Here is a 22,993-nt window from a genome sequence, read left to right as displayed (position 1 = left end):
GACATTGGTAGCCAGGCAGCCTCTCACACATGCACAAAATAATAATAATAAACACCCGATGTGGACAGGCCCTCTTCTAAGCGCTTACAAGCATCAATTCAGTCAGTCCTGCAAGTTAGGAAGCCATTGTTGTTTTCCCATTTTACAGATGAGGAAACTAAGGCACAGAGCTAGGGAAAGGTAGAGGCTGGATTTGAAGCCCAGATCCAGCATCTACGCCTAGCACTAAGGCTATACTGCCCCTCTGAACAGAAGTACTGTGACTATCAGTGATGTTCTTAAATGGACATTCTCACCGTAAGTAGGGCAGAAGTTTGCAAGACAGGTTGGGGTTCAGTTCCCACCTTCGTCAGTGACAAGCTGGTGACCTTTGACAAGTGGTTCCATCCCTCCAATACTCAGGGTCCTCATCTGTAAATGGGTATACACACAGTACCCACACTCAGGGCTGAGGTCAGGGTCAAAGGAGTTCCGATTTATAAAGGGCTTTTCTTTTTTATTAAGGTATAGCATACATAACATGCATAATCTTTGGTGTAAACCTAGATTGTTTAACACGAATATTCACCCACGTCACCATCCTTCCAAATCGAGAGGCAGACTCTTCCCCAACCCCCTACAAGGATCCTTCAACCCCCAGAGATGCCCACTCTTCTGACTTCTGTTGTGGGACATTACTTTTGCCCGTGGTTGAATGTCATTGTCACTTTATTTTTATTTTTATTTTTAAAAATTTTTTTTCAACGTTTATTTATTTTTTTGGGGACAGAGAGAGACAGAGCATGAACGGGGGAGGGGCAGAGAGAGAGGGAGACACAGAATCGGAAACAGGCTCCAGGCTCTGAGCCATCAGCCCAGAGCCTGACGCGGGGCTCGAACTCACGGACCGCGAGATCATGACCTGGCTGAAGTCGGACGCTTAACCGACTGCGCCACCCAGGCGCCCCTCATTGTCACTTTATTGATGCTGACCACCTGCCATGTTCTGTACAGCTTGTCCTATGTTCATCGTTTAGGCAGCCTTGTAAGGTATTTAGTCCTCTAAGCCCCCCATTTTCCAGATGAGGAAACTGAGGCTCAGAGAGGGAAAGTTTTGCCAGAAGTGGCTTCTGCAAGTGATGATAGAGCTACATTGTACAACCGGGTGGTCTCCTTGCTTTGCAAATGCACGTGCCCATGTTACACCAGCACGGCGCTCACACACACACACACACACACACACACACACGCACGCACATCCTTGCGAAGCCGTGTAATCACACCAGGACCACCACCATCGACTTGGGTGACCACCTCGTTTAATTGCGTGGCCATCCTGTCCTCATGCTCCTTCCCTCTCCCCAGGCTGTGCTGTCAGACGATGGGGTGGGTGTCTGGCTGGGAGAGCCAGACCCCCCAAAGAACCTATCACCTTGCAAGCATCCGTCCCCCCTCACCAACTTCGGCTGGGTGGCCTCCACCCTCACACTCCTTACCACATCCGGGTGGCCTGTACCAGTAGCCAGGGTCCCTCGCCCTGGACCCACTGGCTTCCTGTGGAGACACCGGAGGGAGGTAAGAAGGAGCTGGTGTGGGGCAGACATCACTCTCTGCCCTGCTGGACCTTGCTCACATCGATGCCACCCCCAGCAGCTCCTGTTACCCATTCACCCCATGTGGCCTTAGTCCTTCCTGTCCACCCCCTGACTCCTCAGCACGGCCCACTGGCATCTCTCCCAGACCTCTTCCCTGTGCTTCTGCTCATGGGAGGGCTGCACGAGTTGCCCACGTGCATGCCCTTTGCACCCTGCCCCCGCTTCCTGGGAACAGGGGAAGGGGGCAGGAAGAGGTGGGGTGCCAGCTTCCCCTCTTCCCTGTCCTCCAGTACCCCTGGGCCCCCCTGAGAACGTTAGTGCCATGCGGAATGGGAGCCAAGCCCTCGTGCGTTGGCGGGAGCCAAGGGCACCCCTGCAGGGCACCCTGTTAGGGTACCGGCTGGCCTATCGAGGCCAGGACACTCCGGAGGTGGGTGCTGTTGGCTGGGCTGGGGCGGAGTGGCCGGGGGGAGGGAGTGGGGGAGGAGATGACAGGGTGGACATGGACAGTTGTGCAGGTTGGGTAGTATGGGATACATTACACCTAGGAAAGCACTTTCTGGGAAAGTTAAAGGAGTCCAGGGGAGGGTCAGGGAATAGCTATTTACGAATCATTGTAAAAAGCGTTTCGGTAGACTTACAGATGTACTATGACGGTTTTATAGCAGATAATTGTATAACGCCTTGAAGAAGGGGTGACTTTTCCTAATTCGCACAAGAGTGGTGTTGGAACAAGCAGCACCCTGGGGTGCAGAAATGGAGTGGGAAGTGGGGAGTTACGAGGCAATAGGGGAACACGGTTGGAAAGATGAGGGTTCAGCCCCTCAGCAGAAGTACTGCGTGCCACGCACAGCGCTAGCACTTGAGCACAGGCGGCGAATGAAGCAAAGGCCCAGTCCTGGTGGAGCTGATGAGTGGGTGTGGGGATGGAGAATGGAGGTGGCGACGGGGGTGAGAGATGAAGGGTAGGAGGAGAAAGGGTGAGGGGCTGGGCGTGAGGAGGAGGCTTTGAGAAAGATGAGGACTTGAGGCCAAGGGTGCAGTCTTAAGAGTTGGAGGCCTGGGACTCTACCCTGATGCTACATCTGGATGTCCTAGGTGCTAATGGACATAGGGCTAAAGAGAGAGGTGACCCTGGAGCTGCAGGGGGATGGGACTGTGCCCAACCTGACCGTGTGTGTGGCAGCCTACACCGCTGCTGGGGATGGACCCTGGAGCCACCCTGTGCCCCTGGAGTCCTGGCGCCCAGGTAACTTCATGCTCAGCCCCCTCCAACTGATTCACAAGGACCATGTCTTTCCCAGATACCCCTGACTTGCTCCATGTACCTTTCAGCGTTGCCCCAATCTAGGCTCTTTTCCTACCCCGGAAGCTTACTGAGAGCCTCACCCATGTCACATCAGTCTTGCTTTCTCTGAGCATGTCCTCCCTCTGTCCTTTCTCCTCACAGGGCAAGGACAACCAATCCACCTGCTAGGTAAGGGTTTTCGCACCCTCTCTCCTCCTTTCTTTCCCTCAGCTCCCAGTGAGGACTCCATCACCACACGCATACTCTTTGACATGCTTTCCGTGTTTCTCAAACTTCTCGTTCTAATCCTCTACTTTTGGGGTTTGTGTGGTCCTTGATGGGGTTGCCTGGAATGGCCTCACACACTGTAGGTACCCAATGAATGTAGATGGGTGGATGGATAGATAGATGGGTGGCTGGATGGATGCATGGATGGATGGAGGGAGGGATGGATAGATGAATAGATGGTGGATGGATGGATAGATGGTGGGTGGGTGGGTGGATGGATGGATGGAAGGAGGGATGGATGGGTGGATGAATAGATAGACGGATGGATAGATAGATCAGTTATCCCCCTCAAATCCATCCCTCTCAAGTATTTCTTCAGCAATTCTCAAAAACTCCTCCTACACCCATTGTACCCTCCTAGCATTATGACAGCTCACCTCTTGTAACTCAACCTACCATCCTTAAATATTCCTCCCATGCCTTCCTGCCTTTCTTTGCAAACCCTTTCCACAGCCTCCTTTCCTCCCAGTCTTCTTTCCCAATCATAGCTTTACAACCCTTTGTTCCTCACACATGCCTCTCAAACCCAATCACACCCACACTTTGCATTCACAAACTCTGCACACTTTTTACACACTCACCATATATCTCACATTGCAAATGCTGGAAAACTTTGGGTCCACACTTTTCAACTCTCCTTACACGTTACTCCCTCGCCCCTTGCCAGTCCTACCTGTTCCCACTCTATGCACACACCCACACCAAACTCCAGCTACATTTACCATGTACCCATTCCCATCCCTTACACGTCTGCTCCCACCTTTCTGCACACCATTTCATCCCATGTTCCTCACCTGCCCTTCCCACACTCCTCTTGCACCAAAGTTACATCCTTACAAATCACTCTTCACTAATTGTATCTAAAACTCCTTGACTACTCCTCACTCGCATACCCAAAACTCCTCCAACACCCACCTGACGCTCTACATATACATGCCTTTCCTTTGCACATGCATTTCACTTCCATCCCTTACTTTACGGAAACTCTTCCATCATCAGGACACACTCCTCAAGACTACTCCTTAGCCATCTATGCGTGAACCTCACACTCCTTACACACGCCCCCCCCACACCCATCCTATGCTACACGCATTCTCTCCCTTGCTCACCTGTTTTTCACACCCAAATCCGGTCTCCCTGGATAAGTGAACACACCTACCTGCCACATGTCTCATCAGATATTTCCTCATCTGCCTCCCTCCAACATCACCCCTTTGGGTCCCAGGGAGCAGGATCCAGAGCCCCAGCCATGACCTGTGTCCCATACCCCCTGACAGTGAGTGAGCCCCCAGCCCCTGCCTTCTCATGGCCCTGGTGGTATGTACTGCTGGGAGCAGTTGTGGCCGCTGGCTGTGTCTTCATCTTGGCCCTGTTCCTCGTCCATCGACGGAAGAAGGAGACCCGCTATGGGTGAGTTGGAACTACATGAGTAGGAAGGCTAATGTGGATTGGAACAGAGAGGCTGGAGTCGGGGAGACCGTGAGGAGGCTGGTACAGGATGAGAGATTAGCAAGAATCGGAATGAGGACAAGGGGGGAGGCAGAAGGTAGCGATCCAAGACAAGCTCAGCAAACGATGGAGGAGAGGGCGGGCAGGGCCTGGGGTTAGGGTGGTGTTCACTTTCACTGCTGTTGGAAGGAGGGGGTTCCACTCATTTCTGCCCTGCCCTCACCTCCTGCCTGTTCCCCCCAGAGAGGTGTTTGAACCAACAGTGGAGAGGGGTGAACTGGTGGTCAGGTACCGTGTTCGCAAGTCCTACAGCCGCCGGACCACTGAAGCCACCTGTAAGTGAACCCCGTGCCTCCCTGCCCTGGTGCGGGGATGATGAGCGTAGAGACTGGGGCCTGCTAGGCTTCTGTCGATGCATGCACCAAAAGTTTCTGAAAGTCTTGGAATGCTGGGTTGTTAGAACCACAGACCATAAGAACAACAGAACTGTGAAACCACACAGACCCTTATAGTAATAGAGTCTTAGGGGCGCCTGGGTGGCTCAGTCGGTTAAGCGGCCGACTTTGGCTCAGGTCATGATCTCGCGGTCAGTGAGTTCAAGCTCCGCGTCGGGCTCTGTGCTGACAGCTCAGAGCCTGGAGCCTGTTTCAGATTCTGTGTCTCCCTCTCTCTGACCCTCCCCCGTTCATGCTCTGTCTCTCTCTGTCTCAAAAATAAATAAACGTTAGGGGCGCCTGGGTGGCTCAGTCGGTTGAGTGGCCGACTTCGGCTCAGGTCATGATCTCGCGGTCTGTGAGTTCGAGCCCCGCGTCGGGCTCTGTGCTGACAAAGAGCTCAGAGCCTGGAGCCTGTTTTGGCTGGCTCAGAGCCTGGAGCCTGTTTCGGATTCTGTGTCTCCCTCTCTCTGACCCTCCCCTGTTCATGCTCTGTCTCTCCCTGTCTCAAAAATAAATAAAAGGTTAAAAAAAAATTTTTTTTTAATAAAAAATAAATAAATAAATAAATAAACGTTAAAAAAAAAAAAAAAAAAAAAGAATACTAGAGTCTTAGGCACAATAAATCGTAGAAAGACCAAACCCCGGGGCCACAGGACCCTAGGACATTGTAATGATGATGATGATAAAGATAATGATGATGGTAACAATAAGGATGAGAATCATTGATGATGATGAAGCCAATGATGACAGCCAACCCTGGCACTTCCTATGTGATGGGCGCTGTCCTAAGTGCTCTGTACATACCACTTAGTTTAATCCTCATGACAACCCAATGAGGTAGGTACGTCAACAGATGAGGAAGCTGTGGTATAGAGTGGTTAAGTAACTTCCTCAAGGCCACACAGCTTGTGAGTCGGACAGCTGGGCTCCGAACCCAGGTAGATTTGCTCTGAAGTCCATCCTCTTAACTGCCTCTTGGAATTATAGAATGTTAGAGAGGTAGGGTTGATCTTGGCCGAAACAATCAAAGGCTTAATTCTTGGTGCGCCTGGGTGGCTCAGTTAGTTAAGCATCGAGCTTCGGCTCAGCTCATGATCTCACGGTGTGTGGGTTTGAGCTCCACATTGGGCTCTGTGCTGATAGCTCAGAGCCTCGAGACTGCTTTTGATTCTGTCTCCCTCTCTCTCTGCCCTTACCCCATTCGCACTCTGTCTCTCTCAAAAGTAAATAAACATTAAATGAAAAATTTTTAATGTTGTAATACTATAGACCCTTAAGATTTTTTTTTTAATTTTAAGTATTTATTTTTGAGAGAGAGAGGGAGAGAGAGAGAGGGAGCTCATGTGCACAAGTGAGGGAGGAGCAGAGACAGGGCACAGAGGATCCGAAGCAGGGCTCCATGCTGATAGCAGAGAACCTGATTCAGGGCTCCAACTCACAAATGGTGAGGTCATGCCCTGAGCTGAAGTCGGACGCTTGACTGAGCCACCCAGGTGCCCCTAGACCCCTAAGATTTTGAAAATCATAGGCTCTTAGAACTCTAGACTCTCTGTTCGACTGCGGAGCTATGAAGTGTCCCAGCTAAGAAGGGACCTCAGAGGCCACCTCGTCAAATCTCTTCATCTTTCCAGCTGAGGAGACCAGAAAGAAAAGGGACAGAATTATGTCTCTTCCCAGCACACAGTGAGAAGGCTACTGGGGCCCCAGGGAGATACCAGAAGGGGCTGGGAAAGACATTTATTTAAGAGGAGAAAGAATAGGAAGCAAGGAGGTCATGGTGCCGTAATGAAGTAACATGCAGAGTAGTTCTCAAAGTGTGATTCAGGTCCCTGGAGGGGTCCCCGAGACCTCTGTATGGGGTCCATGAGGTCAAAACTATTTTCATAGTAATTCCAAGATGTTATTTGCCCTTTTACACTGCTGTTCTCTCACACGTGTTCCGTGGAGTTTTCCAGAAGCTCTACAACGTGTGTTGATGTCATCACTCTATTGGTTGACGAATGTGTGCTTGTTTATTCTTGTTTTAAAAATCTATTCATTTGGGGTGCCTGGGTGGCTCAGTTGGTTAAACCTCTGACTCTTGGTTTCAGCTCAGGTCATGATCTCACGGTTCATGGGTTCAAGCCCCACATTGGGCTCTGTGCTGAGAGCACAGAGCCTGCTGGGGATTCTCTTTCTCCCTCTCTCTCTGCCCTTCCCTATTCCCACTGTCTCTTTCTCAAAATAAATAAACTTTAAAAAATTTTTAAAAATTAAAATCTATCCATTTGACTTTGCATACAGTAAGTGGTATACATAATCCCCCTAGATGAAAGCTTTTTGCAGTCCTTAGTAATTTTAAGAATGTGAAGGGGTCTTGAGGCCATTAAGTTTGAGAACTGTTACCATATAGCAACGAAAAAAAATTGCAGTTACCCACAACCACATTACAGCTGTCTCATAGACGCCGTGTTGACTGAAAGAAGCCAGACACAAAAGAGAACATATTATGTGATTCCATGCTTATAATAATCTCCCCAAACAGAGGAAGCCTATGTATGGTAAGAGAAGTCAGGAAGGTGGCCACTCTTGAGAGGGCAGGTCATGGTCTTTTCTTGACCTGGGTGCTGATTATACTGTTGTGTTTGGTTTGTGGAAATCCATTGAGCTACTAACTTATGATTTGTGCAGATTCTACTTCAATAAAAAGTTAAGAAATATTTTTAGCAACTGGCATGGTAGGACACTGACCAGTCAGGGTGCCCAGTGGTGCAAGATCATGTGCCAAGTTCTAACCCTTTAGCTGCTGGTTTGGGAGAAGTTTCAGGGATCTAGAGGAGGATCTAGGGTAGGGTGTGTGCTTAGGGAAGTAGCTGATTTTTTTTTAAGTTTTAACTTCATTTATTTTTGAGAGAGAGAAAGAGAGAGCAGGAGAAGGGCAGAGAGAGAGGGAGACAGGAGACGGAGAATCCTAAGCAGGCTCAGAGCTGTCGGCACAGAGCACAACTCGGGGCTCAAACCTGCAAACCGTGAGATCATGACCTGAGCCAAAATCAAGAGTTATATGCTTAACCAACTGAGCCACCCAGGTGCTCCAGGGCAGTAGCTGGTTTTGAATGAATGCAGAAGTATTTCAATATTTTAATAATGGCTACATCCCTATTGACATCCGAATGTCAAATGTCCGAATGTTGAATGTCGCCTGAATGTCAGCCCTGCTCCATGGTTCTGTCCACCCCCACCCCCCATGCAGTGAACAGCCTGGGCATCAATGAAGAGCTGAAGGAGAAGCTTCGGGATGTGATGGTGGACCGTCATAAGGTGGCCCTGGGGAAGACCCTGGGAGAAGGTGAGTTCCCTACCTAGCGCACACATGTATTCCCTTGAACCATGAAGTCCTTCACTTGCCCACCCCTACCCAGTCACAGGAAATGCAGTTTCCACAAGTGTCCCTGAGGTCAATGTCTCCCTCTGGTCCCCCATAGGAGAATTCGGAGCTGTGATGGAGGGCCAGCTCAACCAGGATGACTCCATCCTCAAGGTGGCTGTGAAGACAATGAAGAGTGAGTCTATGCCTGCATGTGCACACGTATGGGACCCCCGTCTCCTAGCCCTAGACTCTTCTCCTATGCCCCTAAGGAGGCAGAAGCACAGAAAAGTTAGTAGCAAATTAGCCCCACCACAGAATCTCAGGGTTTCCAGAAAGGAAATGGAATCCATGCCAGGTACTTCAACAGAAGGAATGTAATATGAGGAGGTTTACTACAACGGTGCAGGAATAACTGGGAGCAGTGAGGCAACCTGGAGATTAGCAGCAGCAGTACCTTACTTCCTCCCCAAGGCCTGAAGGGCAGAGGGAGGAAATGGTGTTACCAGAGCCCATGGCCAGGGACGCCTGGTGGGATTTAGGATCACAGGAGTTAGCAGCTACCTTGTAGGAGCTTGAGACACACAGGAGGCACAGCCACCATCAAAGCAAGACTGGAAGCAGTAAGAGACAGGGTGAAATACCCTGACTTCCCTTCCTCCTACGCACCTGCCAGTCTGCCATCAGTGCTTCCCATGGGCAAACTCCCAACAGGAAGCCAGTATGAAAGGGAGCCTGGGAAATGTAGTTTTCGGGGACGAGCTCCTGTAATACATAACAGAGCAGGAAAAGGTCTGGAATGAGGCATACCTGGTTTCGTCACTTACCAGCTGTGTGATCTCAAGCAAGTGACTCTCCCTCTCTGAGCTGCCATCCTTCATCCGGGGGAAAAAAAAAAGATAAAAATCTCCCTGCCTCCTAGGGTGAGCCAAAGCACTTAATGCTGGGTATATAGGATGTGTCATTGATGTGGACTGCGACTATATTATTTACATAGTCAAAGAGGGTGAGAGCCAGTCCAGGGTCACACAGCACAGGGAGTCCATGCCCAAGTCCTTTCCATACAGGAAAGAGGCGTTGAGGGTCAGGCTGCACCTGGTGGTTAGGCAAGAAGGTTCCTTTCTGAATCACTGGGGCTAAAAGCTTGGATTATGGACTCAACGGTCTCTCACTCATTCATTCATTATTGAGCACTTCTTATGTACCAGGTTATATTCCCCACCTGGGTTTGAATCCCAGCTCTGTGACTTTGGGCAAGTCACTTTGCCTCTGTGAGCCAGCGTCCAGAGTAATCGTATGGATCGCCAGGGAAGCAGCCTTGCATGGTGTTTGCACGTGGGCCTCAGAGCCAGACCACCTGGCCTTCAGTTCTGCCTATTCCGCTTGCAAGCTGTGTGTGCAGATTCCTTAACCATTGTGTGCCATGGTTTCCCCATCGTTAAAACAGGGAAAACAATAGTGGCACCTCAGAGGGTTAAATGAGTTAATATATGTAAAATGCTGAGTGCAGCACCAGGTACTTAGTAATCATGTTTGATGATGATGATGATGATGATGGAGGAGAAGAGGAGAGAAAGAGTCCTCTCTCCCCTCCCTTCCTCCTTACCACCTTCCTTTCCCCTCCAAGTTGCCATCTGCACAAGATCGGAGCTGGAGGATTTCCTGAGTGAAGCCGTCTGCATGAAGGAATTCGATCACCCCAACGTCATGAGGCTCATTGGTGAGGGAGGGGCAGATTTAGGGGATCTGCAGGCTCCATGGAGGCCACCCTAGAAGGAAGACCCCTCCCTCTGGCACTGAGAAGATCAAACCTCCAGGCTCCCTGTCTCCCTCCCATTCCTCAGAGTCAGCAAGCTCCCCCCTCCTTCTTTCCCTCAGCTTGGAATGTGACCTCTGACCTTTCCCAGAAATAGCTGAGGTCCCCAGGAGGGCTCTGGAAACTTCCCTGGGAACAGTGCTGGAAATGGCTTCTCTGAAGCTCAGTCCTTGCCACTGCTGTCCCCCGCCCCCAACAATTTGGGGGGAAGGGAGAGATTTGAGGGGAAGGGAGAGACAGAGCTGAGGGAGGGGATGGCTTCCCCTCCTGTCCAACTGGAGTGACAGGGCTGCCTGTGGGGGGCGGGGGGCTCAGGTGTCTGTTTCCAGGGTTCTGAACGAGAGGGTTTCCCGGCACCTGTGGTCATCTTACCTTTCATGAAACATGGAGACCTGCACAGTTTCCTCCTCTATTCCCGGCTCGGGGACCAGCCAGTGGTGAGGGACATTTACATGTCTGGTTCACAAGTATTAACTGAGCACCTAAGAGGTACCCAGCGCTGGTCAGACACTGGGAAAACCATGGTGACCCAAACCATGGTGACCCAGAGCTTGCTCTCCTGGAGCTCTCTGCCAGTGGGGACACCGGGCAGTAAATTAGTTAACAAATAAGCAAGATAATGTTAGTGTTAGGAAGGAAATAGAGTCAGATGAACTATAGAGAAGCTAGGCGGTTAGTTTGAGGGGACAGAGAAGGTCTTACTAAGGAGGTGGCCTTGAAGGAGGAGCCAGCTGGTGGGAGGTGGGGAGATCTTGGGGGAAGCAATCCTGGCAGAGGGAACAGTATAGGCAAAGGCTCAGAGGTGGGAGCAAGCAACAGCCTGTCTGAAAACCAGAAAGGAGGCCCCTGGCTGGAGCGTGTGTCCTATGTCCAGGGCAAGGACAGTAGATCCACTCAGAGAGGAAGGCAGGAGGGGATTATATAGGGCCTTGTTGGAAAGAGGTGGGATTTAATTTTCAGAGCCATTAGAAACCACTGCAGGGCCAAGTGAGGCACACACAGGAAGGGAAGGAAGGAGGGAGGAAGAATGGATCTCATGGACTCTGCTGACCTCTACTCCCTCCTGGGCTGCCTCCAGTTCCTGCCCACTCAGATGCTGGTGAAGTTCATGGCAGACATTGCCAGTGGCATGGAGTATCTGAGTACCAAGAGATTCATACACCGAGACCTGGCTGCCAGAAACTGCATGTGAGTGTTGAGCCTTCCAAAGACATCCCCACCCGCCGAGGAGCTCCATCCCTCCTTCCAACATGGAAGAGGGGTCTAGACACTTACCTCTCGGGTGGTCCAGAACTCAGGACTGGGACAGAAAGGTCAGCAAGGGAGTTGGAGGAGCATTCCTGGAGGATGTGGGCCTGGAACTGAGATCCTGGAGGGGCATTTGGATGTGGAGACAGGCGAGGCAAGAGGGTTGGCTCAGTGGGTAGGATGAGAGGTGCAGAGGTGACTGATGACCATAGTAACATTGAAGCCCCATCTCTGTCTCCGTCTGTGCTGAGTGTCTTCCCCGGGCTGCCTTTGAGGAGGGGCCACACTGAATAATGGTGGGTTGGGTACAAGCCAGAAAACAGGCCAGAACTGAGCTAAGGTGAGAGCGGTGTGTGTGTGTATATAAACACAGGCTTAGGATATTAGTTACATTACAATATTGGACTCCTAGAAATTGAAGCTGGAGAATCGGAATCTTGTGTAAGATGTTTCATTGTTCGCGACTCTCAGGAATATGAACAGTTCTGTATTTCTCCCAATTTTTTATTTTGAAAAAGTCCAACCCTATAGAAAAGCTGAAAGAATTGTACAGTGGACCCCCATAAACCCTCCTTGTTGAAATTCTCTTCTATTCTCTTTCTGTCTTTCCATAACCATTTCAAAGTGAGTTGCCAAGATAGTGGCACCAGACCCCTAAATCTTCAGTAGGTATCGCCTAAGAATGAGGACTTACATGGAAGTGATTACAGTTCTGTTGTCACACCTAAGATTAACCGTAATTCTGTAACATAACCTCTCATCCAATCCATGTTCAAATTCTTCCATTTGTCCTCTGAAATGTCTTTTAGGGCTGTTTTATTTTTTTACCCCAAATCAGAATCTCTTCAGGGTCCCCCCGCCACTGCATTTAGCTGTTATGCTCCGTTGGTCCTTATAAATCTGGAATAGACCCCCCCCCAACCTTTTTCTATTTTTACATCATATTATTTTGGAAGAGACCAGGCCACTTGTCTCGTATGATGTGACAGGCATGTGTCTGTTTCCTTGCGGTGGCATTTGCCTTGTTCCTCTGTTCCCTGTATTTCCTGTTAACTGGAAAGTTTATGTAAAGGCTTCAACAGGCTCAGTCAAAATGGAAATTCCTTTCTTTTTTTTTTTTTAATGATTATTTTTGAGAGAGAGTGGGGGGCAGGGAGGGCCAGAGAGAGAAGGAGACACAGAATCTGAAGCAGGCTCCAGGCTCCGAGCTGTCAGCATAGAGCCTGGTGCAGGGCTTGAACCTACAAACTGTGAGATCATGACCTGAGCCAAAGTTGGACACTTAACTGACTGAGCCACCCAGGCACCCCTGGAAATTCCTTTCTATCTGCAACTTGGCGTGATCCTAGTCAAGTCCCCCATGGAACAGTGACACTGGAAATCAGAGTAGACAACCCATTGTTATGCATCTGCCCCTTTTTGTTAAGTTACAATATTGAGGGGTGCCTAGTTAGGTCACTTGGTAGAGCATGCGACTCATGGTCTTGGGGTTGTGAGTTCAAGCCCCAAGTTGGGTGTACAGATCGCTTAAATATAAAATCTCCAGGGATGCCTGGCTGGCTCAGTCAGTAGAGCATGCAACTCTTGATCTCAGGGTCATGACTTCACACCTCACATTGGGGGTGGAGGCTACCTTAAAAATAAATAAATAAGGGGCGCTTGGGTGGCTCAGTCCGTTAAGTATCCGACTTCAGCTCAGGTCATGATCTCGCCGTCCGTGAGTTCAAGCCCCGTGTTGGGCTCTGTGCTGACAGCTCAGAGCCGGGACCCTGCTTCGGATTCTGTGTCTCCCTCTCTCTCTGTCCCTCCCCTGCTCACGCTCTGTCTCTCTCTCTCTCTGAAAAATAAATAACATTAAAAAAAATAAAAGTAAATACATAATTTTTTTTAAATGTTATTTCCTTACCCAGTTGGCAGTTCGCCACTACCTGAAACCTCCCACCCACTCCACAGCCACCAGCCTGGATACCTGAGCATCACCTCTCCCTGCCTCCCTGCCATGATCCTCTGGGCCTTCCCTGGACCTAGAGGGTGAAGGTTAACTCCTGCCATGTGAGGGGCCTCCAGGGTCTGTTCTGATTGGTCACTGCCCCAATCCATCACCCTGGCTAGAAATCATTAATTCTTAATAGGATCTTAGAACCTCAGGTGCAAAAATAAGAGAATCTTCTCTTTATGAAAAGCACAAAAGCAGGCAAAAGTAATCCATGCTCGAAGACTGTGGCTTCTCTGGGAGGGGTGGTTACAGGCAGGACTAGTAATGTGTTCCTTCCTTTCTCATACTTAAAAAAATCAACGTATGCTGACAAGCTAACACACACACATTCTAGGTGTGTGGCCAAATGCATGTTTATGTCTATAGACTCATGTAAACGACCACCAACTGGATCAAGGTAAAGAACATTTCTGGGCCCCGGCAGGCTCCCTCAAGCACTTTGTAGTCACTGCCCCCAGGGAAAATACTATCCTGTATTTCAGTCACCTGTTCTTAAATGTCACGGAATCATGGAAGGTGTACTTCTTTGTGTCTGGTTTCTTTCGCTCAGTGTGCTATTGTTGAGATGAGCCCACGTCGCCATGCATATTGGTTAGTTCCAGCTTTTTCTTTGCTCTGTGGTATTCCGTTGTACAGATGATGTCCCGCGGTATTCTGATTCTTCATCTGGGTGCTGGTTACATGGGTGTGTTTGTGAAACTTCATATGGAGGGAACAAGAAGCAACACATTTCCCTTCGGTCTGGGGTTGACAGACCCTCACCCCCAAAGAGGCCAGCCGGAGCAGGGGGTGAAAAGGCGTCTGAGAGTGAGGACAGGCTTCCCAGTGGAGGGGGCGATGCCGTGACTCTGTTCCCCTCCCCATTCCGGGCAGGCTGAACGAGAACATGTCCGTGTGTGTGGCGGACTTTGGGCTCTCTAAGAAGATCTACAATGGGGACTACTACCGGCAGGGACGCATCGCCAAGATGCCAGTCAAGTGGATCGCCATCGAGAGCCTAGCTGACCGGGTCTACACCAGCAAGAGTGATGTGGTATGTGTCAGGTGTGGGGAGCAGTGGCCAGTTCATGTCACATTGCAGCTGGGCTCACGGGGATGCCCGGGCTTCCCGGTACAGGGGCCTGACCGCATGTGTTAGGCATGTCTGGGGGTGTGCTGGGTGTCTGTGAATGGTGGTGTGGGCATGGTGGCGACATGCACAGGTCCACGTGTGCATGGTGGCAGGTTCATACATGGGACGTGTGGACAGTTTAGGTCGGGAGAGGCAGTGGTGAGGACATGTATGTATGCACAGCCACAGTGCCCAGGGCGACCCGTAAGACCATGTGACTGTGAAGTGTGTACGTGTGTGCATGGATCATCATGCCTATGCACACACAAAAGTTGCTACTCAGTGTGTCCCTGTGCCAAAGTGTTTCGGTGAAGAGCTGTGATGCCCCCACAGAAATAGCTGTGTACAGATGTGCACATAAATGTGGGTGTACCTGTGCATTGGGGTGTCTTTGTGCAGGAGAGACCCTCTAACTCTCTCTCCTCTGCCCCCTACAGTGGTCCTTTGGAGTGACGATGTGGGAGATTGCCACGCGAGGCCAAACCCCATATCCAGGAGTGGAGAACAGCGAGATTTACGACTACCTGTGCCAGGGAAACCGCCTGAAACAGCCTGTGGACTGTCTGGATGGACTGTGAGGACCCCGAGGACTCTCCCCACCCCCAATCCAATCCCAGATTTCACTCCAAAAGTCCTGAGCACCCCACATGGCCCCGACCCTCTAAAACCTGCGCAGAATCCCCCAGACCGTTGAGGAACCCGCACACCTCCTCACCAATGCCCCACAAGACTAGGGCTAGCTCACAGGGTGCAGACTGGCAAAAGGTGCCCTCTCCTCTGGTGCCTTTCTGTGTGGAATGCAGGCTGGATCAGCCGCCTTGGCCGGGCATCTGTGGGCAGTGAATAACTGCACCAGCTTACCTGGGGGCCCTGCCTCTGAGACCCCCCACTCTCCCCAAATTCTAATTCACCTCAGACTCCTGAGCACCCATACTTCCCCCACATGGTCTTCAACACCCCTCAGGACCCGCTGCCAACCCTCCAGTTTGCCATATGGGGCTTCTCCAAACTCATGGGGCTCCTCTGAGATATCCCCAGGATCCTTTAGGACAGTGTTTATGAAACTTACAGTTTATGAAACTTACAGCGCACAGAGAAAAGCAGAGCATTCATCCAGCGCTTTGAGGGCAAAGTCTGCTCTAGCAAACCCTCACTGAACACCACACGATACTCAGAGAGGTTCCCCAAGACCCTTTTCAGCTCCTGAGTGTCCTAGGACTCCCCTCAGAAACTCTTGAGAGTTCCCAAATCCCCTATAGAAGCCCCCAAACTGCTATGGTTCCTTCCAGTCCCGTGAAATACCCCAAACTCCCAGAACGCCCTCCTTCTGAGTGCCTGCTCAGTCTCCCACCCTTCACTTTGCTGCCCTAGGTATGCCCTGATGTCCCGGTGCTGGGAGCTAAACCCCCGGGACCGGCCGAGCTTCTCAGAACTTCGGGAGGATCTGGAGAACACCCTGAAGGCCCTGCCCCCTGCCCAGGAGCCCGACGAGATCCTCTATGTCAACATGGATGAGGGTGGGGGGCATCCTGAACCACTTGGAGCTGCTGGAGGAGCTGACCCCCTAACCCAGCCTGACCCTAAGGATTCTTGCAGTTGCCTCACCGCGGCTGAGGTCCATCCTGCTGGACGCTATGTCCTCTGCCCTTCTACCGCCCCCGGCCCTACTCTGCCCACGGAAAGGAGCTCCCCAGCTCCCCCAGGGCAGGAGGATGGAGCCTAAGACAACCCTCTACCTGGGACTCCCTCTCAGGACCCAAGCTAGGCACTGCCACTGGGGGAGCCTACCCTATCAACTATTTCTCCATTCCAGGCCTCACCCCAAACTACAGCCTTCTCTTCCTACCTATTCCATTTCCATCCCAGACAGATCCTCTCCTTTTTCCATGCCTTAGAGTCCCCATGTGTAAAAGGAAGGGGTTGTACTGCAATCCCTAAGGATCCTTCCAGGTCTGACATTCCATGATTCTAGATTCTAAGGTTTAAAGAGTCTAGATTCAAAGGTTCTAGTTTTCAAAGATGCTATTAGTCTTTGGCTCTAAGGACCTAAAATCCCAAAGTCTCTAATTCTAAAGTGCTAAGGTTCTAGACATGGAAGTTGCAAGGTCTATATTCTAAGGCTCTGAGAGCCCATGGCTCTAGATTTTTCTGGTTCTAGGATTCTTCATAAAGCCCACAAGATTGTGGGTTCTAAGCTCTAAGATTCTAGTTCTAGGATCCAAGGTTCTGTGATCCTAGATTTTATTTTTCTAGGGTTCTGAATTCTTAGGGTATAAGATTCTAGATTCTACAATTCTAGACCTGGAGGTTCTAAGGCCTAATGTTCTAAAATCTGATGTTCTAAGCCTCCTAGACCGTAAATTCTCTGGCTTATCAGACTCTACATCATAAGGCTTCCAGATTTTATCTTCTCAAGTTCAAAGCTTCTAATAACGGTTAATTATAAGTTTTAAGGCTTCATGATCCTTGAAACTCTTATGAGATTCTGGATCCTAAATATCTAAGGTTAAAATGCGCAATTCAAAAGTGCTAAGAGTCTAAAGATGGAGGTTCAAAAAGGTCTAATGTTCTAAGATGTGATGTTCTAAGACTTAGTCTAAGAACCTAGATTCTCTGTGTCTAAGATTCTAGACCATATGCTTCAAGATTCTAGATTATTAAACTCAAAGATTCTAATGTTGTTCTGTTCTATGTTCCAAGGTACTCTAGAGTCTATTTATTGGTCCAAGATTCTGGACCCTCAGCACTAAGGTATAAAACTCTACAGTTAGTTGTGACTAGCTAGATACCAAAGTTTTAATCATTTCTAATGTTGGATACCTTTAGGTTCAATGCTGCATTCCACCTTTCTAGGGTTTTAGTTGAGGGTCCAAGAATCCACAGTTCTAAATCTTAAGTTCCTAGGCACTGTAGTTCTAAGATTCAAACGTTGTAGTTGTAAGATTCAAAAGTTCAAAGATTCTAAAGGTGTACTGGTCTAGAATTCCAAGGTATGATTCCAAGATTCTAATCTTACAGTATTCTTCTGTGCGACTCTCCCTTTCTTAGCCACCTCTGCTTCCTCCTCCCCTCATGTGGGGGCATGCCTCCCCTCAAGCCTGTGCAATGCATTAGGGATGCCTCCTTTCCCCAGGAGACAATTTCCCTCCTTTTGGGCCATGCTGCCCCCCTGAGCCAATCCCTCAAGCCTCCTGTACAGAGGTGTGGACTCTGGTGCCTCCAGAGGGGCTCAGATCACATAAAACTTTATAACCACACTTCTGTCTCCTCTTGTTTCCACTCAGCTGTCATGTGGCCCCTCTCCCTGGCCACTCAGTTTCCCCATCAGTAAAAAGAAGAGCTTGGTGGTCTAGAAGTTCTCCCTTTATCAAGAGGGTAGAAATGAGCATATGCATAGGCAAAAAGACATACAAAGAAATGCCGACTCTCCTTCCTAGTGAGGAAGAGGTGCGTGGATACTCCTGTCACAAAGAGACTCTTCTCCTCACCCCAAAGTAACAGACCCATTAGGACATACTCAGGCATACCTTGCCACAAATAGAGACACTGAAATTCAGACGCACAGAGTAACAGACATACAAAATTACACAGATAACAAACATATTTGCAAACATATGCAAGGCAGATACTCACCAGGAATAGGAAGAAACTAGACTAACAGATTACAGAATAAATAAAGTGGCACAAATACCTAGAGAGTACAACAGGTACTCACAGACTCAAACGTTCAGGTTCACATAGAAACACAGGCACAGAACACCTCCGATCAGCGAGGGCGCACAAAGGGATTGCTGCCAAGACAAACACCCTGTGCTTTGCATGCCCACGTTCCTGGGTCTATCGGGCAGCAGATGAAGAAACCCTTGGCAGCGCCCGGACGCCCCCCGGTGGCAGCTCCTGAGAACCCGAGGACAGTTCAATCCGGGCCACAAACTTTTTCAGAACAAATCATTGTGGGAAGCTGGGAGGAGAGAGGAAGTCGGACGTGGGCGAGGGGCGGGGTGTCTGGACTGGAACCTCCGGGCCCACGTGAGTGTCTGCCCCGTTTCTGAGTGGGTGCTGTGTGTCGAGGTTGCCTTGTCAGCTTGTAGTGTAACTGTCCCGTGTCTTTATCATTTGATGCCTCCTGCCTGTGTGGACCTTAGTGGCCACATCTACACTGCAGTTTGGTGTATTATCCCCTTTACGGATGTATCTGATCTGACTCACGGCCATTTGTTTATCTGTGTTGTGTGTGCTTTTGTCTAAGTAGAGGTGGTGGTGGTGTGTGGTTTTTGTGGGCTTGTGGTATGGCTCGGTGGGCAGCGGGCGTTTGCATTGTGTAGCACGATTGTGTATTTCACGGAAGTTTTGTGTCTTTTGAGTTAGAGGCGACAGGTGGTGCAGCAGTAGACATTGTGAAACTGTGGCGTTTGCATTTGTAGCGTGAGGCTGAACTACGGACCTATGTGTTCGAGCTTGTCAGTACAGACGCCAAACAGCCAGAACTACTGAACAGCAGCTCAGAAGATTTGGGGTACAGACCCGAGAACTTTCGGAGGTGGGGAAGTCTCTATGGTCGCGTGCAGAGCGCCCATTCCACGTAAGATACCAACCATAGAGAAAGACTGCAGCGAATCTATGATCGTGGAAAGAGGCGCCCCTTGAGATGAACTATCAAAAGGGAAGAGGGTGCGATTTCCTTTACAACATTTTTCCCGTTGTTGGTCTAGCCTCTATTTTCAAAACTCCGGTACTCTCTGAAGTCAAAAGATTGCTTTTCGTAGTCAATTGAGTTTCTTCCAGATTAAGGATAATTTATCTACTTAATCTCTATCTCCTCAGCCTCCCTCTTCAGCGACATTTGTGAGGCCGTCCGCCAAAGAACAGCCAATCTGGTTGGCTTTTCCTAAAGCTATCCAACTGTACTAGCTTTAGTGAGTTAAAACGATGATTGCAATTGGTGGACAGATTGTTTTGAAACCGCCCTAACGGCAAGGGGCAGGTCCTTCGTGAATTCATCTTTCCGGTTTCTTAAAGGCAAACGTGAAAGGAGGAAGAGGGGGGAGTTGGTCGGCCGACCCTCCATTTGATTGGTTCTAGTGCTTTTATCCGCTTGTACTCCTCTAGGGGCGGGAGATCTAGGCCAATCAGGGTATGTGTTACAGGAGACACCAGTTTGATGAAAGGACCGCGCAGGAAAGGCCGAGAGTGTGTATGTGTGAGTGGCGGGGGGTGGGGGGGTGGGCAGGGAGGTTCATTCTGAGATCCCATCGCTGATTGGGCCAAGTCCTTACTCCCTTTTCTTCATTTGACCCTACGGGAGCGGGCGCGCGGGGGCCACCCAATCACCGCGTGCTCCGCCTCCCGCCTTTTCCCGCCCTCCGCTCCGGCGGCGGCAGCGACGTAGGCCAACGCTTCCTCCCCGGGTGCTACGGGGCCCTTTCATTGCCGTTCTTTTGAAAGCCGCGCTCTGATTGGCTGAGTCTCCCGGCCCGCGCCCGTTGCCTCCACGCGGTGGCCAATTGGCACCCGTGTTGCATCGCATGGGGACACGGAGGAGGGGGAGGTGGCGGCGGCGGCCATTTTGAGCCGCCGCCGCCATTGGAGCGGGCCCCCCCCCTTTTCCCCCTTCGCCTCCTGACAGGAAAGGTTTAAGGGGGACAGAGCCCTGGGAGGCCGGGCCGGGCTCGGGGGCCGCCCCGGGGGCCCGGGCCATGGATGTGCGCCGTCTGAAGGTGAACGAACTTCGCGAGGAGCTGCAGCGCCGCGGCCTGGACACTCGCGGCCTCAAGGCCGAGCTTGCTGAGCGGCTGCAGGCGGCGCTGGAGGCCGAGGAGCCCGACGACGAGCGGGAGCTCGAGGCCGACGACGAGCCGGGGCGACCCGGGCACAACAACGAGGAGGTCGAGACCGAGGGGGGCTCCGAGCTGGAGGGGACCGCGCAGCCACCGCCGTCCGGGCTGCAGCCGCACGCGGAGCCTGGCGGCTACTCGGGGCCGGACGGACATTGTGAGAGTGCGCGGGGCGGGGGTCGGGGAGCCCGGAGTCCGGGCCGAGGAAGGGCTGTGGGACGCGGGAGTCCGGCGCCTGAGGTCGGGGAGATGGTCTGAGGATTGGGGGATCCTGCTACCTGCCGCTGAAAAGGATCTAGGGCCCAGGGCCTCGGGACGACTGGAGGGTGGACCCTGGCTTTCGGTGCAGGAGAGCTACTGGAGTGGGGGCTCTTGGTTTCGGAGATGAGGAAGGTCCCGGGGGTGTAGAGGATTCCGGAGTCTGGGGCTCGGAGACCGGAAGCCGTGGTTTCTGGAGCCGAAGAGAGTCGGAAGAACAAGAGGTTTGCTAACCGGGGGCCGAGGAGGGTCTTGGAAATGACGATATTAGGGTTTGGAGCCGGGGGGGGGGGGGGGGGGGGGGCTTTGGGGCTGTGCTAGCCCAGCGTGTGGGCTGGATGTCGGGAGCCGTGTTTTTAGGGCTGGAAGAGTTTTAAGAATAGAGGATCTTGGAGTTTGGTGCTGGGTGGGGTATGGGGAGTTCTCATATTTGATACTGGGATGGGTTAGTGAGGTGGAGGTGCTGGTGTCTGGCCAGGGGAAAATCTGATTGACTGGGTGTTCTGGTATTTGGCTAGTGGGCATTTAGGGGATGTGGGAGACTACCATGTGATTGGACTGTGGGGGACCCCCATCTGTCTAAGGATGGCCTGGGGGACTCTGAGATCCAGGGCTGGAAGGCCAACCTTGAGTCAGGGCCAACTTGGGCATTTGGTACTAGGATACCTGGGGATCTTCTGATTGGCTTCCAGAGGAGGTAGAAGCAAACCCCCATGTCTGGGGGCAGGCAAGGGAGGGAAGGATGCCTCGCTGGACAAGGAACCTAGAGATCTTGAGCTGGGTGGATTCTGGGAACAGGTAATTCAGCGCCTACTGCTGAGTCGTCTTGGATTAACAGTATGGATTGTTTGAAGAACAGAAAAGTAGCTAGGGGTGGGGTGCGGCTGATAGCAAGTTGATGGAGTTTGAAGTCAGTGAAGTATCTGGGGGATAGAGGATCCTTCTGTCCAGGACAGGAGTGTACATGTGGTCTAGCATATGTGGGAGAGGGGAGGGTATAGAATGGAAAGAGAAAGAAAACCTATTGACTTGGCTAGAGGTCTCAGGATGGAGTGGGGGTAGTGTTTCTGAGACTGAGTGTCTCCACGAGAGGGCTCCTTGGTCCTCAGAAAGTTATTTGTGTGCCCAGGGAATGGGGGGATCTCAGGGTGTAGTAAGGAACCACTGCGTGAGCCAGAAAGTATGGCTCAGAACAAGAGGGGCAGGGTAGATCTGCGATTGTCTGAAGAGAGAAGACCCTAGTATGGAAGGTAGGAAATGTGGAGTTAGAAAAACGTGGTTTTCTAGCAGGACAGGGGAGTGGTGATTGGAGAAGTTAAGGAGTAAGTAGAAAGGACTCCGGCATACAGCATTCGTGGTATTTCTCTGAAAAGAGGGTGCCATGAGGTTAGCCAAGTGAGGAGAGCAAGAGGGTGAGGGAAGAGACAAGAAACTGGGTTGGCATTGGGTACTTACTGACTTATTGGTGAGAGATGTGATGTCCTGGAGGGGGGCGACCTGAGTATAAATTAGCAGTGAGAGCAGCCTAGTGATTGTCCGGGACCCACATGCCGGGAAGAATACTTCCTTTGCAGAGACCTGTGAGGGAAGGAGGAGTGCATGTCTAGGGCAGGAGAGATGCTGCAGGAATGCCTAGGAGGAAGGGCCAGTGGCCAGAGGTGTCTCGAAGAGGGACGGCTAGACTCTGGACAGACTTTGTTCCAAAGGTGTGTCTATGACTTGGGCAAGTCAGTTCACCTCTGCGAGCCCTGGTTTTCTTGCGTGCACAACAGGGATAATAATATGCCCCCCAGGATTGTTATGAATGAGGTCACATGTGTAGGAGGCTTAGCACTGGGCTTGCATGTCAATAGGAGGTGGATGTTTTAAGGGTGGAGAAGGACCCCAGAATCATCCGGGGTGAGGCTGCCTTTGTGGGCACAGGAGAGATATTTGAAAAGAGAGATGTGAGTATTTGTAGGAAGAAGAGTACTGTGCTTGGAGCCCAGAAGAAACCGAATAGTTTGAAAGGCACTCCCTGTGTTCCAATTAAGGAGATAATCTATTTCTTCCTTTTTCCTGTAAGCCCTACAACAAAATCCTCTGAGCCCCTTTCATGCCCCACTGCATCCTTTCCTTCAGGCTCTGGTAAACAGAGCTGTGGCAGATCACGTGATCTGTTACTTTCCTCCCTTTGGGCTGCACCTGGTTTGTGCCCAGATGTATTTGTCCTCTGAGAAAGGATCCAATCAGTTAGCAAGTGGCAGAATAGTCTCTCCTTCCCTGTGGTTCTGCCGGTCCTGGCACAGCTACCAGTAGGGCCCTAGAGGCACCTAGCAGAGCTTGCCACTGGGGTAGAGAACCTGCTT

The 22,993-nt window shown here is 51.0% G+C and overlaps 2 protein-coding genes across 8 annotated transcripts in view; both read left to right on the top strand.

Annotated features, from left to right (window-relative positions):
- AXL (AXL receptor tyrosine kinase) overlaps positions 1 to 17,810 on the top strand; it is a 28,623-nt gene extending 10,813 nt beyond the window's left edge. Inside the window, 15 exon segments of the mRNA XM_045442222.1 lie at positions 1,345 to 1,396; positions 1,399 to 1,554; positions 1,865 to 2,004; positions 2,673 to 2,823; positions 3,025 to 3,051; positions 4,428 to 4,560; positions 4,843 to 4,934; positions 8,269 to 8,364; positions 8,501 to 8,578; positions 10,010 to 10,102; positions 10,514 to 10,635; positions 11,277 to 11,386; positions 14,316 to 14,475; positions 14,991 to 15,127; positions 15,925 to 17,810. Of these exon segments, the coding sequence (XP_045298178.1) occupies positions 1,345 to 1,396; positions 1,399 to 1,554; positions 1,865 to 2,004; positions 2,673 to 2,823; positions 3,025 to 3,051; positions 4,428 to 4,560; positions 4,843 to 4,934; positions 8,269 to 8,364; positions 8,501 to 8,578; positions 10,010 to 10,102; positions 10,514 to 10,635; positions 11,277 to 11,386; positions 14,316 to 14,475; positions 14,991 to 15,127; positions 15,925 to 16,276 (1,899 nt within the window). The 3' untranslated portion in view covers positions 16,277 to 17,810.
- A 664-nt stretch (positions 17,811 to 18,474) lies between these two features.
- HNRNPUL1 (heterogeneous nuclear ribonucleoprotein U like 1) overlaps positions 18,475 to 22,993 on the top strand; it is a 37,199-nt gene continuing 32,680 nt past the window's right edge. The window contains exon 1 of one of the 7 annotated variants that reach the window (XM_045442225.1): positions 18,475 to 18,582. Coding sequence is in view for 3 of the 7 variants with exons in the window: in XM_045442224.1 (XP_045298180.1) it covers positions 20,250 to 20,544 (295 nt within the window). In the remaining 4 variants the exon portion in view is untranslated. Of the gene's footprint in view, positions 18,583 to 18,982; positions 20,545 to 22,993 lie in introns of those variants that run through there. The other 6 variants (XM_045442226.1, XM_045442224.1, XM_045442227.1 and 3 more) reach the window with 6 other exon arrangements.

The sequence above is a fragment of the Leopardus geoffroyi genome, chromosome E2, assembly GCF_018350155.1.
Source record: "Leopardus geoffroyi isolate Oge1 chromosome E2, O.geoffroyi_Oge1_pat1.0, whole genome shotgun sequence".
Lineage (NCBI taxonomy): Eukaryota > Metazoa > Chordata > Mammalia > Carnivora > Felidae > Leopardus > Leopardus geoffroyi.
Note: the sequence above shows the minus strand (reverse complement) of the source record. Positions and strands in the feature narration are given on the sequence as shown.